This window comes from Brassica napus, chromosome C2 (genome assembly GCF_020379485.1).
Source record: "Brassica napus cultivar Da-Ae chromosome C2, Da-Ae, whole genome shotgun sequence".
Taxonomy (NCBI): Eukaryota; Viridiplantae; Streptophyta; class Magnoliopsida; order Brassicales; family Brassicaceae; genus Brassica; species Brassica napus.
This window is the reverse complement of record NC_063445.1, coordinates 7,964,414-7,976,497: the sequence shown is the minus strand read 5'-3', so window position 1 is coordinate 7,976,497 and position 12,084 is coordinate 7,964,414. Positions and strand designations below refer to the sequence as shown.

Sequence of the window (12,084 nt, the reverse complement as noted above, 5' to 3'; positions counted from 1 at the left end):
TTCCTCGACCTCTTAGTCGTGACTAGTAGTTTCCCGTGTTGGTCATGCATTTAAGTTGCTCCCCTCGCATTCTTATATCACAACCTGCTTCTGTAGCTTGTCCCAAGCTGATAATGTTACTTTTTAAATCTGGGATATAGTAAACATCCGTCATTCGTCTTGATTTTCCTTTCATATCAGTGAAAGAAATCGTTCATTTGCCTTTGATGTCTATATGAGAGTCATCACCAAAACGCACCTACCCCGTAATAGTATTATCAAGTTTAGAAAAGTATCTTCGATCTCCCGTCATATGATTGCTAGCCCCGTTATCAAGATACCAGATATTGTTTCCTCCGGAATTTGTTTCATACTTCTCTGGCAAAACGTTCTTCTCGTTCAAGAAGACCACTTCATGCATCATAAGTTTATCGGCCTCTTGTGTCTCAGTGTTGTCTCCTTCGTGAGTCTCCTGCAACTTGAGTAACCTGTCGGGACACAACGCTGCGAAGTGGCCAATTTTATCGCAAATAAAACACGTGATTCGTGATGCATCTCTCTCACTATAACGCCCGCGTCCTCTTCCTCTATAGTAGCCACGGCCTCTGTGACCCCTACCTTTATATGACTCTGAGTTATAGTCACGATTATAGCCGCGGTTGTAGTCTCGACTGTTCTGCTCTGAGCGGTTTCCTTGATCTTATTGCTGGCGATTTGTTTGATTCTCATAATTAACATACATGAGTTTTCTCTGACCTTCTTCGGTCTCTTCTTCTTCAAAAATCCTCTCCTCATACGCCTTTAATCTTCCTAGGATGTCTTCAAAACTCGTAGTGTTAAGATCAAGTACTTGCTCGAGAGATGCAACAATATGGATATACTTCTTCCTCGGCAAACTCATGAGAAATTTCTTGACAATTTTTGCTTCTTCAATGGTAACTCCTAGAGCAGCCGACTTGGAAGCTAGTTCCGACAATTTCCCACCAAAGCCATCAATATTCTCTGTCTCCTTCATCTTATGACGATCAAACTCAGTCATCAGAGTTTGTAGTCTGGCTTCCTTTACTCGTTCCGCTCCTACATGTCTCGTCTTTATGGCCTCCCATACTTGCTTAGCTTTGTCAAGTTCTCCGGCCTGCAGGATGAGAGTTTCCGGTATCGACTGGAATAACAGAGCTAGCGCCATATCGTTCTTCTCTCTATTTGTTGTCACATCCTCAACTGCCTCCCAAACCTTATGAACTTTTAGGGTAATCTTCATTCTCATAGCCTATACGGTGTAGTTGGTTGAGTTAAGCATTGGACACTTGATTGACGAGGACCCTCCTCCTTCTCTTACTTTTCCCGTCACGGGGATAAGATCACTCATGATTCCTTGTGGCTCTGATACCAAATATAGAAATCAAGTCACACGATATCAATGCCACATGAACACAAGCTATGAACTCAACTTGTATAAGAAAATCTTCTTATTAACCTCATAAGGAAAACTATCTCAAAAACATTAAGCTTTCAATCTCATAAGTTATGCAACATACTTTGCATCTCCTTATATATAATTCAATCTTTCCTAAACTCATTAGGTTTAACATATCAATATATTTCCTAATCTATAATTCTATAGGATTAGGTAGTTTGACTCTCAAGCTAACTTTGAGCTTAGTCCAACAAGTGCCTCCTAAAATTTCATCGATGAAACAATGATCCTAACTGAACAACTCTATTTTTTTAGCTGGTTTCTACGGGCTCTGATTTGTTTGCTACTTGTTATTGTCTCATTAACTTTGCAAGTTCCTTTTAGTACTGAGACTATTAGATCATTAGCATCAAGGATATCTTGATGAGTTTCTGAACATTTTAATAATCAAATAAATAGAAAATAGAAAAGATACGGAGATAAAAAGAAAAGAGCATGAAAGAAAGGTTTCTGGTACGAGAGACCAAAAATAAAACTTGAGAAACTTTCGTAAAATATGTCTTATGATCATTATTTGTTTTGTTTTATTTATGTTTATAATTTAATTGTGAAATAAATAATATATTAATATTATATTTTTAAATTTTTTGATAGAGACCATGACCATTGCAGATGCTCTTAAGGTTGTTGACAAAAAAAAGACCGTTAAGGTTGGTATTCTATTTTTTTTTTCTCTGGTGATTTATTAAACAAGAACAAGAAATACAAGAAAAGGTCCAAAAAAAACAAACATAAAAGCTAAGGGCCAAAACACGAAGACCCAACTAGATAAAAAAGCCTAAGAGGTTCACAAACATTACAACTTGCAGCCAGCAAGAGGAACCGTCGAGGAAGGGATGAAGAGTCACCCACCATGTGTTCAATCGACACACGATTTGAGAACACGCGTCAAGGAAAACAGTCACCGTCTTCCCCCGGTGCCAGAGAGAGGCGCACAACGACGGAACTCCACAACCAGTAGAGACGAGTCGGGAAAGAAGCCACTCAAACAGAGCAACACTCACCAAGATCTGAATCGTTAGCCTAGACTGACGAATCAAACGTTCCGTAAAAGAAATTAACCATCTTCAATCGAGCCTATCAACTTCAATTATCAATCAAAGGATTAGCCCAAGAGTCGGTTGAAACGAAGAACAACGCGAAACGTCGATCAAACTTAACCGGAGAAAAAACTCCGGGAGAAAGCCGGCGAAGATGATGCTACGGAAGTCATCACTTCCCGGAGGCAAAAGCCGGCGAAGACGGTGCAAAAGTGCCACCGCTTCCCAGAGCCAGAGCCCAAAGATCGGGAGTCTATGCAGGAAGAAACCATCGGCAATCAGAAAGAAGATCGCTCTCTCTCTCCCCTGTAAAAGATTTTAGAGAGAGAACAGAGATGAGAGAGAAAGCCGTCCTTACCCAACCTCGCAAATCTTTTGAGTCCAGTCCTTGGTATTCTATTTAATTAAGCTGAAAAATCATTAGAAAAAATTAATGCAAGGAAGATGGAATAATTGGTGATGGTCCAAAAAGATGACGCGTGTCCCATGTTCTGTATCCAATTATTACAAACTCTGGCTGAGTTCCTAATCTTTTCGTCATTCTTTGACCACTCCAATACCATTTCATTTCTTTTATCTTAATTTCTAGATTATTTAATTTACTTAAAGCGAAAAGAGAGACACAACTCGAGCGTCTTGTGGACTCACTGTTCATGTCAATGCTTTGGCGCCATTTCCATCCTTTTGATTACAATTTGCTTTGTTCTTTTTATTTGTAATGATGTTGTATTCTTCCTTTTGATGATATTGTATTCATAACGTAATACGTATATCGAATTGAAGAGATTACATTAGTTTTAAAAGTAACTACTTCCGGAATACTTTGCTAATCACACCCAACTTTTGGAGTGATGATCTACAAACAATATGCTCATAAAGTAGTATAAGCATGTCGGTGAGGCTTGAATCTCCGGCGACTAAGAATCAAAGCTGCGCGGAATTGAAACCAATCTAATGGAGCAGTATTGCGGACAAACCGATATCTACCAAAGCGTGGTTTCATGTGGCAATGCTTCTTTGGTTAAGTTTATGCTCTCATTTTCTGATTACTTTATTATTAGTTTAATCGTCTGTTAGCATTTGGAATATTTTCTGTCAGAAATTTTAAAATATAGTATAAAATTTAACATTTAAACCAAAAAATCAAAAGATCTAGTCGGCACTGGATATTAACGTGTATGTGATTTTATAAGGAAAAACGGTCATAATCTACTGAAATATAATAACATATTCAATATATATATGGGAGAATTGCCAAGTGTGACTCAAAACTTGGAGTCAAACCCAAAACAATACCCCAACTTGGGTCAAAGGCAAAAGTAACCTAAAAGGCTATTGAAATTACAACTATCCCCTTGTGACCAAACAAAAAAACGAAATTTTTTTTACGTTTCTACCCCTCGCAAGTCGTCTGTTTAGACGACTTGAAAATAAGTCGTCCAGACGACTTAACTGAAAGTCGTCTGGACAGTTAGTCTTAAACATAATTTAAAAATTTTGTAAAAAATATTTTGATAAGTGAAAAATGGGAATTATGTAATTAACATATGTCTTAGGAGGTATAAATTAAGATATAACAAATTTCAATTGTTTTCAGCATAGATGAGTGAAAGTAGTGAGTCATGATATTCTTTAGTTTATGTTTCATCAACATATGTTGTAGTATTGTATGTGTTCTTAGGGTTAGATTTTGGAAAGCATTAAAACCGTTTTTGAAAATTTTTAAAATTACTTATGCGTGTTCATTTCTGTGTATAGTAAACACTATTTAAGTATAATTTGATTTTATAACGTGGTTAGTTAGTTAATCTAGTCATTTTAGTTTAGGGGTTCATTTTAGGGTCTAGGACGACTTAATATTTTGTCGTCTGAAAACAGACGACTAAATATTAAGTCGTCTGTTGTACATTATCAGCCAGAATAAGTCGTCTAAACCGGACCAAACCTTAAAGTTTACCAATGTACTTTTAAAGCTAACCGGATTATTTACCCAATATATAAGGTGATTTTTATTTTTTTTGTTTCATTTTTCACGAAATTCAGAAACCCTAACAGTTCTCTCTCAAAGGCGATTTCGAATTCCCACGATTTCCGAACAAACCATCGTTCTCAACGTCAGCTATCTATCTCACTTCATTCTCACCGTTGTCGCCGCAGCTTCTTCTAACCCTAGCGCCGCCGATTCCTCTAAACCCTAGCGCCGCCGATTCCTCTAAACCCTAGCGCCGCCGCTTCCACTATTTCCGAACAAACCGTCGCCCTCGCCACCGTGGTCACCAACGTTCTCACCGCCGCTTCCTCTAAACACTAGCGCCGCCGCTTCTTCTAAACCCTAGCGCCGCCGCTTCTTCTCTGTAAACCTTAGCGCCGTTTCTCTGTAAACCCTAACGCCGCTAAGTCATCAATCTCGAGGAAAAGATGAACATAAAACGTTGTCTCTATCAATTTACTCATTCTCACCGTTTCACGTTTATTTTTTCAGATCTATAACCGCAATGACGAGTACTCCAACTCCTTCTGCGACTGGAAGACTTGTAAGTAATTTAAGTCGTCTACTAAGTCGTCTGGACTTATATTGTTGTCTTTGATTATTTTGCAGACAAAAAGGATGGATATTCCAGAACTCCCCCGTAGGTTATACACATCAGGGGAAGAGCCAGAAGCCCACAATAGCATTTCGTATCATACGGATAACAGCAAGTTGCATACTGCTCTTAGGAAAGCTCTTACTGATGACGAATTTGAAGAGCTCAAGGAGTCGAGTTTGGGAGTTTTCATCAAGTTCAAGGAGCAGGGATTTGGTTGGGCTTCAAGGCTGGTTCACTACATGCTCAGTTTCAAGCTGGACATTAAGAAGAAGTATGAGATGTGGTCTCTCGTTGGTCCAGAACCTTTGAGGTTTTCACTGTTAGAGTTTGAAAACCTCACTGGTCTAAACTGCGAGTACATCGAGGACCTTGAGACACCAAAATGTGACGTTACCCCAGAGATGGTTTCTTTCTGGGGGATGCTGGGAGTTCATCTGGAAGCTGGGCCAACTACTGATCAGATAATAGCAGCACTGAAGAGATGCGGGGATTGGTCCAGGGAAGATCGCAAGCGGCTCGCGTACCTCTCCATCTTCACTGGATTCATTGAAGGGAGAAAGTTTTCAACCGCTACACGATCTACTCTGGCAAGGCTAGTGATGGATTTAGAACGGTTTGAGAATTATCCATGGGGGAGAGTCGCGTTTAAGGTGCTGATGGACTCTTTGTGGAACAAAGAAATTGCTGGCTGTTACACCGTGGATGGGTTTATACAAGTTCTTCAAGTCTGGACGTACACAGCTATGCCGGAATTGGGTGCTAGTATTGGTGGTCCCAGAGCAGACAGTCCGTCTCCACCGATACTGGCTTACGAGGGCAGCAGAGGCCGCAGATCAATGAAAGCTGCTATCTTGAGTCAGGTATTTACTTCAATCCAAAAGACTGCGCAGACGACTTATTATAAGTCGTCTGGAAGGTCGTCCAGCTTGACGACTTATCGGACGACTTATAATAAGTCGTCTGGAAAGTCTTCCCAGCTGGACGACTTATCGGACGACTTAATTAAGTCGTCTGGAAAGTCTTCCATCTGGACGACTTATTAGACGACTTATAATAAGGCGTCTGGAAAGTCTTCCCAGCTGGACGACTTATCGGACGACTTAATTAAGTCGTCTGGAAAGTCTTCCATCTGGACGACTTATTAGACGACTTATTATAAGTCGTCTGGAAGGTCTTCCATCTGGACGACTTATTAGACGACTTATAATAAGGCGTCTGGAAAGTCTTCCCAGCTGGACGACTTATCGGACGACTTAATTAAGTCGTCTGGAAAGTCTTCCATCTGGACGACTTATTAGACGACTTATTATAAGTCGTCTGGAAGGTCTTCCAGCTGGACGACTTAGTAGACGACTTATAATTAAGTCGTCTATTTAGTATTTTTTTTCAAATATCTAACTCGATTCTTCTATTTACTGCAGACCCGCGTGATCAACTTTGTTGAGAAGGACATTAGTGAAATGTGGCCAAAATGGGACTCTGAGGTTGAGGACCTGCCCGCGGAGAACATCATTAAAGTCATGTATGAGCGGAGACCGTGGAAGTGGACCATGGATTGCTGGGAAGTCACTGGTACTAAGGTCAATACAAAACCTAAGGTTGTGACTCCATCGAAGAAGGCCAAAGAGATGGTTGTGTTGGAGGAGGAGGAGGAGGAGGAAGACAATCCAAGACCTCGGAAGAAAGCTCGTAAAGAGGCTCCTGAAGAGGCTAGAGAAGAGGCTAGAGAAGAGGCTAGAGGGGTGACCAGAGAGGAGTTGGAAATTATGTTCAAGGGCGTAGCTGAGGCTATGAAAAAAGGGTTTAATAAGTGCATGAGGGAGTTTAGGAAGTTGTCTGATAGATTGGAAGCTGTGGAGAAGAAGGTTGGTGTCACCAATCAGGCTACCCCTCCACCTCTAACCAATCAGGCTACCCCTCAAGATAAACAGCCTACCCCTCTTGCCAAAGAAACCGGGGGTAGAAACAAACAGGCTACCCCTCATGCCAATGAAACCGTGGTTAGTAACCAGCCTCCTCCTCATCAAACCAAACAGCAGCCTCCTCCTCCTCAAAAGAAACAGCAGCAGCCTCCTCCTCTTCAAAAGAAACAGCCTCCTCCTCAAAAGAAACAGCCTCCTCAAATCAAAGATGTTAGTATCAAATCCAGGGTTAACTAGTTGTCCAGACGACTGTAAAAGTTGTCTGGACGACTAGTTGACCCTGGACGACTTAAACGTAAGTTGTCTGGACGACTAGTTGACCACGGAAGACTTAATTTTAAGTCGTCCAGGGTCAACTAGTCGTCCAGACAACTTTTATTTAAGTCGTCCAGGGTCAACTAGTCGTCCAGACAACTTTTATTTAAGTCGTCCAGGGTTAACTTGTGTGCAACTTTTATTGCAGAGATGGTTGCCGGAGGATACAGCAACCGAGGCGAACTCGGTAAATAAAGCAGATGGTGTCACCTCCAAAGAGATTGTTGCTGTCACTTCCACCGATCACCAACCGAGCCTCGCTTCCACAGATCAACAACCGAGCCTCGCTTCCACCGAGCCAAGCGATCCAGTTTCACAACCGAGCCTGGTTGTATTGGACAAGCGTGCAAAGAGTAAACGAGCGAAGAAACCTGCTCCTACTGTGAGATCTCCTTATATGGCAGAGAAAAAAAAAGATAAAGTGGCAGCCTATAATCCATTTCCGCCAGTAAACAAAGAAAAGTTGAAGGAACTCGCTGATTGGTTGAAAACTGATCCGTAAGTGATTGCTTTACCCATAATAGCTTGATTTAGTCGTCCAAAACTGATTGCTTTTTTGTTTGCAGTCATTATTTAACTAAGATCGAGGACAAACCACGTACATCACCAACAAGGTGGTACCACTTCCTCCGGACAGCCAGAGGATGGCTGGAAGACTGCGTAAGTCTTCTGCACACGATTTAAGTCGTCTACAAAGTCGTCCAAGTAGACTACTTTCCAGACGACTTAAAGATAAATCGTCTGGAAAGTCGTCTACTTGGACGACCACGTAGACGACTTAAATATAAGTCGTCTTCGTCTGGTAACTTCTAACTTGTTATATTTAATATGCAGCATATAGATGCTTGGATTAATGTGCTAAGGCAGAGGTATCAGGAGAACCCACAAGCTTTCAGGAGCGAGCGAATGTGCTTCCTGGATCACAACTTTTCTCAGTCTTGGAGAGAGCAGTATCAGCTCTTCAAAACATCGGAACCTGATCACAAAGGTTTAGGAAGAGTTCTACCTGGTGGGGCGTCGTATTTTTATGACGGATCAATACCTTCATTTTGCCAATCAAACAAGAAGTGGGGGGAGGACATTGATGATATCTATGCGCCAGTGAACTTGGACGACAAGCATTGGGTTGCTATTTGGATATCGATCCCTAAGAGGCACATAGTCGTCTGGGACAGCATACCTTCATCTAGTGTACCAGACGCATGGGATGCGATAATGGAGCCTTTTCTCCAGATGGTCCCTTATCTGCTTGTTGAGTGCGCAGCCACCGACGAAATGCGGGTCAAATACGGGTTGGAGCCATACACATATGAGAGACCGCTGAAAGGTGTACCCACGGCCAACAATGGTGATTGTGGCGTGTACACTGTAAAGTACATTGAATGTCATGCGCTCGGGGGCTCCTTTGACCCTAAAGACTTTGCTAGGTGCAACGCGAAGAAAATGAGGGATAATATGGCGGTGGATATATGGAAGGAGCTTGTTGATCAGCATCTGAAAGAAAATGTGGATGGTGATAAGTTCGTGGGCATGTATGATTAGATTTGTATTTGAACATGATTTTTTAACATGATTTTTGTATTTGAACATGATTTTTTAACATGATTTTTGTATTTGAACATGATTTTTTAACATGATTTTTGTATTTGAACATGATATAAGTTGTCTGGAAGAAATAAGTCGTCTGGAAGGTTTTCCAACTGGACGACTTACAAATAAGTCGTCTGGAAGGTTTTCCAACTGGACGACTTACAAATAAGTCGTCTAGAAGGTTTGGACGACTTATTATAAGTCGTCTGGAAGGTTTTCCAACTGGACGACTTACAAATAAGTCGTCTAGAAGGTTTGGACGACTTATTATAAGTCGTCTGGAAGGTTTTCCAACTGGACGACTTACAAATAAGTCGTCTAGAAGGTTTGGACGACTTGAAGGGATAGTAGAAGGTAGTCTAAAAATAAAATACACTTGAAGGGATAGTAGAAGGTCGTCTAAAAATAAAATACACTGGACGACTTAGTAGAAGGTCGTCTAAAAATAAAATACACTTGAAGGGATAGTAGAAGGTCGTCTAAAAATAAAATACACTGGACGACTTAGTAGAAGGTCGTCTAAAAATAAAATACACTGGACGACTAAATATTTAGTCGTCTGGACGGGTAATCAAGACGGGACGACTTAAATTTAGGTCGTCTGGACAACTAGTCAACTGGTTGTGTACATTGTGGTTTCGTATGGCCAGTTTCCTTGCAGTTTGAGCATCTCCGTGCCCTGTGTTTCTTCCTGGGTTTGTGTCCTCTCATCCTAGATAGCTCCAACCAAGATTGCCATCTTGATTTCTTCGGTCTCCCCCGACCACGCTTTAGTTCTGGAGGAAAGCATTCTCGTTCCTCAATATGTTGTGACACGATAGGATATATATTCTCTGAGTATCCTGCATACAGATAATTCTTTGAGTACAGTGGACATACAAGTGTGGAGATATGCAAACCAGCATGTATTCCAGCAGCTATAGCATGAGAGCAAGGTATTTTCTCCACTCCATAGACACCACAATCACACTTTGCATGTTCCAAATCAACCACACAGTCCATTTTGCCACCTTTGACAAAGAAATGCCATCCATCAATTGGTTCGACCGTCATCATACCCGCTATCTCTTCTCGAACAGCAAGCAAGTATTCAACAGCCCGGCTATGTTCAGTTGTGAGACTCAAAGCATCTTGTCTCCTTTTCCAATACCATTTTCCTAACTTCTGCCTTATGAACTCCAGCAGGAACGTAATCGGAAATCCTCTTGCTCGCTTCAGTGCGGAATTAATAGATTCAGCAATGTTGCTTGTTTTTATGTTGAACCTGTTCCCCTTACAATAAACCCTTGACCATAGCCTGACGTCGGCTTTCTCCAAATACGTTGCAAGTTCCGGGTTTGCACTCCGTATCTCAGCCATGTACCGGTCAAAATCGTAAACCGTGTGAGCATAAGCAGCCCCTTTCACCAAGTACATGAGATGTTTCCCTTTAAACTTTTTGACAATGTTATCTTGAAGGTGATAATAACATATTCCTCGGGTTGCCCAAGGAAACACCTTATCACACGCACTTTTAATGGCCTTGTGCCGGTCGGAGACTATCACCAGAGGCTTGTCATGAGATATACAACTAGCCAATTTTGTGAAAAACCATTCCCAAGAAGGTATATCTTCCTCATCCACGATCCCAAAAGCCAATGGGAATATCTGAAAATTGCCATCTTGTGCGGCTGCAACTAACATAGTTCCTCCATACTTTCCACTTAGGTGAGTTCCATCCACCACAATGACCCTTCTCTGATACTTAAAACCTTTGATAGAAGCTCCAAAAGAGAGAAATAGATACTTAAATCTTTTCATAGAATCAAGTTCTATCGCCGTGATAGAATCAGGATTTGCAATGGAGATTTGCTCGAGATATGATGCCAGACGCGAATACCCTTCTTCTGCTGATCCTCTCACCAATCTTTGTGCATATAACAGTGCTCTGTATGAAGTGGTGTAATCAAGCGCCATGCCAAACATGTTCCTCATTGCATCAGTGATATGCTGCGGAGTTATCCCATCAATGATTCCAACACGATCAATGAAAAGACTACCTACATACTTCGGAGTACAGTGTCTCCGCTGAGCGATTCGGTCTCCCGCTGAGCATAAATGTTTTTCCACATACTTTGTTACCCAAAACGTGTTTGTCCCATGTTTGACACTCGCTCTGACCTTCCATCCACAATAGCTAACCGGACATGTTGCCACAACGAGAGTTTTCGTTGATTTGTATAATCTGAAAGAAAACTTACCCCTCACTGCTGCCAACCGCAGCTCTGAAAGCAGTGCACCCTTGCTAACAAAACTCTGGTTGACATAGATGGTACCATTCGATTTTCCTCCTTCAATAGCATTTGTCTTAGCATATGCCTTTTGGATTTCTTCAAAACAAATATTATCATCATCTTCCTCGTCCTCATCTGGAACCTTTCCATAAAGACTGTAATCCCCACCATTCTGATCCGTTTCACCAACAATAGAATTATCAGCATCCTCCTCCCCATTTTCCTCCTCCCCATCTTGATTTTCATCTTCAACAAACTCATTATCACCAACATCTTCATCATCACCACCAACATCTTCTTCCCATTCACCAGCTTCATCATTATCACCAACATCTTTTTCCCATTCACCAGCTTCATCAATATCCCTTTTCTCTGAAACCGTTTCGACCTTGCTGCGGCTTGATACACAAAGACATACTCTATGGGTTTTGAGTATCTCCAGCAAGTTTCGAACTTGTCTATCACTTGTAACATGAATGGGAAGACTGCCTGGAGCCATCATCATTTCTGCTGGTAATGAGTAGCTAATCTCCACACTCACTGTTCTCATGTCCAGGTTATAATCTTCTTGAGCCATTGCAACAAGTTCAGCATGTGTTGAATCTTCATTCAATAAAAACAATCTTGCTCCTTTGAGATCATCAACCACAAAATCCCAACGGAAATCTCTCAACAACCATTCTCCATACACTGCATGTAACTGAAAAATCATCTGCAAATATTCAAAATAAAACACATTAGTAAACATAGAGAAAATGAAGAAGTTCAATAAACATTGCCGCAGACGACTTAGCATTAAGTCGTCCAGAAGACTTAAAGGTAAGTCGTCTAAAGAGGTCACTTTTGCAATTGAAAATTAAAAGGGACGACTTAATTCTAAGTCGTCCGGCTTTGTTTGTT

The 12,084-nt window shown here is 41.2% G+C and overlaps 1 protein-coding gene across 1 annotated transcript; it reads right to left on the bottom strand.

Annotated features, from left to right (window-relative positions):
- Nucleotides 1–238: 238 nt before the first annotated feature.
- LOC106408105 lies at nt 239–1,246 on the bottom strand. Its single transcript, XM_048748680.1, has 2 exons — nt 736–1,246; nt 239–483 (listed from the first exon to the last, which is right to left on the bottom strand). The coding sequence occupies exons 1-2, from the start codon at nt 1,244–1,246 to the stop codon at nt 239–241; spliced, it is 756 nt and encodes a 251-aa protein (XP_048604637.1).
- Between the last annotated feature and the right edge of the window lie 10,838 nt (nt 1,247–12,084).